At 56.5% G+C, this 6,333-nt stretch overlaps 1 protein-coding gene across 1 annotated transcript in view; it reads right to left on the minus strand.

Moving 5' to 3' along the window:
- The window catches only part of MONBRDRAFT_28472 (uncharacterized protein), a gene marked incomplete at both ends in the record, with an annotated part of 17,300 nt that extends 12,387 nt beyond the window's left edge, over window positions 1-4,913 (minus strand). The window contains 6 exons of the mRNA XM_001748919.1: window positions 37-126; window positions 519-3,300; window positions 3,404-3,636; window positions 3,873-4,050; window positions 4,170-4,590; window positions 4,694-4,913. Coding sequence (XP_001748971.1) covers window positions 37-126; window positions 519-3,300; window positions 3,404-3,636; window positions 3,873-4,050; window positions 4,170-4,590; window positions 4,694-4,913 — 3,924 coding nt within the window. The remainder of the gene's footprint in view (window positions 1-36; window positions 127-518; window positions 3,301-3,403; window positions 3,637-3,872; window positions 4,051-4,169; window positions 4,591-4,693) is intronic.
- Between the last annotated feature and the right edge of the window lie 1,420 nt (window positions 4,914-6,333).

The raw sequence follows: 6,333 nt of genomic DNA on the forward strand, positions 1-6,333 counted from the left end.
GGGGGGGGGGGGGGGTCTTCATACAACACTACACACCTCATGCCATAACTCGTCCTTGTGAAGAGGACGCCAATAGGCGGCCTGTGTATCGGGGGTCAGGAATAACACGACGGCTCGGCGGAGTTCCTGCATGAAGAATCGACCATCTATTCCACAATCGTGCGTATCTTTGAAATGCAGGCTGTGGTCGTTGGGATCACGAAGCGATAAACAGCCAGCGTACCTGACAACACGTCGAGGAGTGCATTCTCAGGAGACACAAACTGGGTTTGGCCCACAGTATTACTGCTCCCCATGGACAAGCGCGATGTGGAGAAAGAACGAGATATGCGCTGCAGCAACCCTTGGTTGTGCTGGCTTTGCAATTGACATTCGGCCGCATCGGCCGCTTCCTTGGCTCGGCAGTAACTGCGCACGACTGTAGCAGTGAGAACTCGGCGAAGAGCAAAAGCACAAGGCCCGTCTTCAAGGCCGTTATACCCGCGTCGATCAGGACCAAGTGCAAAGTCGATAAGGACCTGCTCGTAGCTGAGCACTGTGGCGAGCGCCGTCAGAGCGCCCAAGTCTGTCGTTGGGACCATGGGTTGAGAGTAATCGCTCGTACTGTGGCGCTGGGGTGCAGGTAGATCCGACACCAATACGGATGCATCAACGGGACCCAGGTCGAGCTTGGGAGGGGGTATGGAGCGTAGGCTCGAGCGGGCCGAAGGTGGGGCCACGTGCAGAGGGGAGTGCGAGCTCAACCAGCCTGTTTGTGGCGATGGTGATAAAAACGTGGAGGAGTGCCCGATGCTGCTCGCGGAAGGACAGTTGGGTGGCGACGTTGAAACAAAGATTGGGTCAGCTTCGCTTGGGAAAAAATGCAGGCGCCCGTTAACAGGCGTGCTCGGTACGCCAGGGGTCTGCCATAACACATTTTGAGGCTCGGAGCTGTGCATGCGCTGAATGGTCGCGTTGAGGTCCTCTTGGCGCCGCGCTGTGCGGCCAAACACTGAAGCAAAAAATCGCCGAAAGCGCGAAGGCTCCGAAACCTCCGAGGGTGCGTCCATGTCTGGCACAGTGTCTTCAGCAAAGACGGGCATGGGGCTCTTGCTTGAGCTCAGGTGCGATCGTGAGTGTAAGAGTTGAGGCGTCCCAGGGGGCGGCTGACTATGGCCCGCCGAGCTCGCTTGGCCTGCCGACCAGGGCATCGCCATGGGGCTCGCCTCGGCAATGCTCAGGACAGCGCTGTCAACTGCACGAAGTGACCCGTGACGTGATAGTCGGCTTGCCGCGCTCTCGGGGCTGCCCATCATCTGAGTTGCCGTGCTTGCAGCTTGACGAACAATCACACGGCGACAGAGGACAGTTGTGTGGTGCGTTTGCTGCGGTTCTCGCAACGGCAAGTGAATGGGTTGTGATGCGGCAACGACACCGTTGAGATAGGCCGTGGCAACACCTGACTGCCAGTGGCCGGAAGTGCGTGCTGTCGCAAAGTCGGCCCCGTAGGCTGTTGATGAACTGCTACGCACCCTACTTGGGCTCACCGGGGACGGGCTCGGGAAGAAGGCAGATCCTTCTTCATCGTGCACGGCGGCCACGGCGGCTGCAGCTGTAGCCGCCGCTACAGAGGCCTCTTCGCCGTCGCCGAGCGGCTGATGTGAAATGGCGACATGCGTCCATTCCTCGTTTGAGACATTGGTGCCGAACCATATCAACTCCTCTTGTCGCTCCCCACTGCGGTGGCTCAAACTAACGTGCAGCCCCAGGCGCGCGCTGTTTGGGCTGAGGACTATGGTCCAAGCCGTGTGCCCAGAAACACGTCCTGTTTCATCGCAGCAATGAATTTGCACGAGGGGCACAGCTGAGCTACCTGCACCATCAATGGCGCTGCTATCAAGCCGGCTTTGCTCGAGAAACTCAAGCTGCCAGCGAGGCCGAATCCAAAAGAGCAAAGAGAATCCCTGTTGATGGGAAGAAGAGGGCCAAAAAGACTGTGCTTTGGAGAAGACCAAGTAGGAGCGTGCGTCAAACTTCCAGAACCGGCGAGGCCCGCGCTCCCCTACAAGACCATCCACGCCAGAAGCGGGAGCCGTGGTCCCCAGACGCAGCGCGCGAAAAGCGGCCACTGCGGGCCATCGAGAGCGCGCATTGACAAGCCACTGTTGCATTTGCGCGGCGCAGACACCTTGATGAAGCAAGTGACTGACAGCATTTTCCGCCACCGCGTGCAGAGAGGGTGAGAACACCAAAGGTGTCATGCACACGGTTTCCAAGGCTGGGAGAACAAGCAGGCTGAGCTCTTCCAACAAGTAGCGGCAACCCCGCTCCAGCAAATGCTCTGTCAGGGCAGGGATTGCATGACACGCGGTCTCAAGCAGGTCGGGGTCAATGGAAGTTTTGAGCTCTTTCGGGTCTGGATGACTTGTGGACGTGGCGGTCGGAGGCGGGGTGCGCTGTGCAGAGCCGCTACCAAAGTGGAGCTGACAGAGCGCAAACACAAGAAGCTGTCGGCCATCCTCGTTTAACATGGTAGCCCGCGAGGCGCCCTGAACCACGGTGTGTAGCAGCGATGTGGACGTGGGTGGGGATTGACCAAAGTGGGTGGCAATTCGCTTGGCCAACGCAGACCAGCAACGCCCGTATGCACCTGCGTGATTTGCCCAGGCACGTCGCAAAAGGGCTGCATACACAAGCGTAAGGCAGCCCATTGCGTGTTTACCGTTTGTGTCGACCGGACTAGGCGTGGCGGCGGGTGTAGAGGGCGAGGCAGGCTGTGCGCCGGTGCCGGGCTCAATGGGCAGCTCACCCAACCTGCAAATGGTGAGTAGGCACTGATCTAGCGTATCCAAGGCTTCCAATACCGGTCGGACCATGCGAGGCTTGTCCACCAGATCGGCGGCCATGGGTGCGACGGAGTCGCGATCAATGTTCAGCAAGACCTTGGCATCAGTGTTTGCACTGCGGACTGACAATCGGTCCAAACTCTCAGGAACTGAAGAAGCCACAGGCGTGGCGGGGGGACTTTCCGGGTGGGTGTCGTGGGGGACGTCAGCGTGGGGCTCGGGATGGGGATCGAGAGCCAGGAGGATGGGGTGCGCTCCAACGAGTTGATCTTGCACGCCGTCGAGATTTGGGGCGTAGGTTTCGCACCAGCTCCAGATGGCGTGCAAAAGTCGTGAGACCGTGGCTTGAGCATGGGTGGTGGTCAAAGTAGCGGGTTCGATGAGACACATGGCTTCTAAGCCAGCGCGCAAGAAGCCCAGGGTATGATTTGCATTTCCTTCGGAAAAGTAGGCTTGTAGCTGGAGAGCAGATGGACTGTATATTGAAGATGGGACGAAGAACAAATGAGGGATGGTTGGAGAAAGAAGCAGCAAGATGAGAGCGTATGAACAGAAATGGCTGAGGAAAATAAACTGACCTGCCGCTCTGGATCATACTGAAAAAGGTGATCATGCAGCGAGGAGCAAGCAGGGCTTGAAACACGTCAAAGGGACCGAAGTCAGCCTCATTGGAGTGGTAGCGAAACCAACAATCGCAAATAGTCTCAAAGAGATTTGCCGCTTCCACCGAAGCCTCGTGGACCAAGGCATCAGAAGCCTTGTCGAAGGCGGTGTCCCCGTCGATCAGGAGTAAGAGGCGGTTAAAGCAGAGCTCAAGGTATTTGGCAAGTTGAGGACATGAACAACGAAGTTGGTTGAGGAGCTGCCCATGGCAATGAATCATGTCTGACGCGGGCGATCACACCAGATGTAAGGAAACAGGCCAAACAGCAGAACGAGGACACAATAAAAGCGTGGAGTGTCGACGATGGGGTGCACAGAGGCTTGAACTGGGAAAAAACGGTGAGCGCGCCTACCTTGAAGAAATCGAGCAGGGCATTCTTGCACATGAGCCAAGATGCGGGTGACAATGACATCACGTATGGCCACGCCGTTGCCGGCTGTTTGCTGAGTGGCCACGACATCCTGCAGCAGCTCGGTAGCTAAAAGCAAGGTGTCTTCGTGGGTTTCCGTTACACGTAGCAACAGCGTGGTGACGTTGGCCGGATCAAAATCGGCGAGAATTCTATTGTTGAGACGTAGTCAGGAACGGGAGGTGGTTGAGGGCTTGATGGAGACAGATGATGAAAATGGAGACATGAACATGTCGAGAATTAGCAAACGGCGAGTGATCACGCCACGTACCTCACAAATTCGGTGAGGAAGCGGCGTTGGCCGGCGGGGGTGCTGCTCTCTTCCTTGTTGATGTCGCGCGAGCCCTCGTGGGCAGTGGCGACGTTAATTAGCATATGCTGGAGAACAGCAAGTGCCATAGTCAAGGTGGCGCTATGGGGGGACGGGTGGGGGACGCGGCGCAGGCGTTGGTCGACGAGGTGTCCAAGAAGGGTCAGGTCTGTTGGCACGCCCTCGGGCAGAGGCTCGCTGGAGTTGTTTTGGTGTGAGCTTAAAGAGTGGAGAAGCTCGGCAAGAAGATTGTGTTGCGTGATCAGGTGGGTCGTGGCAACGGCGCGGAGGTTGAGACAGGCCTCCAGGGTCCGTGACCGTCCAATGGATGTTTGCAGCAAGAAGGGCCATAGTGTTTGCAGGGCGAGCACCAAGCCTTGAGCTACATGTGAATGGGGAGCGCCCAGCGGGCTTAGGTGATGAGCGACGATATGGGACGAATGACTACGGGTGGGAGGCTATATGGGATTGAGTGAGCCGCATACCTGCGGTTTCAGAAAAGAGGAGGCCGTTCATGTTGAGGCGATCAAGGGCGTGTAATAAGGCCGAGGCAATGGCGAGCATCTCATCGAGGTTTAAGTGGGCAAGCGCGATTTCAGCGAGACTGGCGATGTGGGTAAAGACATTGGGAGCACAGTTTTCACCCCAGTTCAGAGCAAGCCAGTTTGAGGAGGCGTGCGGTAGCTGCTGGGCCAGGGCTGTCATGACGCGCGCGACGTCAGCTGCATGCTCGGGCAATGGCGACAGGAGCGGAAGGGCGGCCCAGATCTGCACCAACTACAGAGGGAATGCGACAGGAGAAAATGAGATTGGGCTTGTCTTGAAGTGTAAGTGTAGTCCGCAGGGTGGCAGGTGAAACTTTTGGCGCACCTGTGCTTCGGAAGTGGCGCTCTGAGGCTTGAGAGATTGGAGCAATTTACTCGGGGTGAGGCGGGGAAAATCGGGAGCCTGCAAACTTTGAAGCTCTTCGAGAGCAGCTAGTGCAGTGGGGGAAGGTGCGCTTGAGGTACTTCCCGAAGATTTGCGAGAGGCTGCAAGTGTCTGCGCGTTCCTCGGCCAGGGAAGTGAATTCTGACTCAAAGACGAGGCAAGCCGGGAGTTGGGGTGGGGAGGGTGGGGGGGTGAGGGCGACACGACGGTACCTGGAGGAGCAAGATCATGTCGTTGTCTTGGTCAGGGCCAGCAGGTGAAGGAGGCATCAGCTCGGCACCGAAATCACGGTCAAGCCATGCCATGGTGATGATTTTAATGCCTGCAATCTATCACAGAGTGCGTGCTCGCCTCGATATTGAGCAAAGCTGGAAGGGACAATGCCCCTCGCCCTCCAAGGGGTTCACGCGAGGGTCGGGATAGCCGCTCAAAACACCATTATCCAATCAAACAGAATGGATCCATCCAAATTGAACCATGCCAGGCTTCAACCCATACCACGATCCAACAGATCGGGCCGTTCCAGCATCCAGCAGGCACGCAGGCACGCACGCACGCAGCGCCTTCTTCCCGATGCCTGGGCGCGCGATCCCGCGGAGAGAATGCGCGCGCGCAGAAAAAAAAAAAAAAATTCATCGCGCGCGTCTTTTTTTTCTCCAAAACCACTTTTGTCTGACAAAGTTTTGGTCTTTTCAAGAGACTGAGAGACTCGGGATTAACCTATTGTCAGCATATTTACCAGGTCAAAGCTTTTGACGTTAAAGAACGTTTGTGTAAGTGTGTGTGTGTGTTGCGTGTAAGCGTGTGTGTGTGTGTGTGTGTGTGTATGTGTGTATGTGTGTATGTGTGTGTGTGAAAGAGCTCCTGCATTTATTTTTTGTTGTACACACTGGACATCAACACACGAACGTGAAGAAGAAGCAGAGTGTGCGGGCTCAAGCAGACCAAGAGCGGGAAAAGGGCAGCGCCAAACCCGAACCGAAAGGAAAACTAAACAACAAAAAAAGGCAGAGAGAACAAGAAAAAGAAACCACTCAGGTATCATTAATGCATTTGAGCTGGTCGTGCTGTTCTCTTTGTTTCTTGTCACCGCAGGTCATGTGCCTTTGGCGCGGTGGTCAAGAGGAAGGTGCCAAAACTTCACCGGGACAAATCACATCCACGCCCACACGCCTCCCCTCCCTCCCCCCCCCCC

This window comes from Monosiga brevicollis, genomic scaffold (assembly GCF_000002865.3).
Source record: "Monosiga brevicollis MX1 MONBRscaffold_26 genomic scaffold, whole genome shotgun sequence".
Classification (NCBI taxonomy): Eukaryota; class Choanoflagellata; order Craspedida; family Salpingoecidae; genus Monosiga; species Monosiga brevicollis.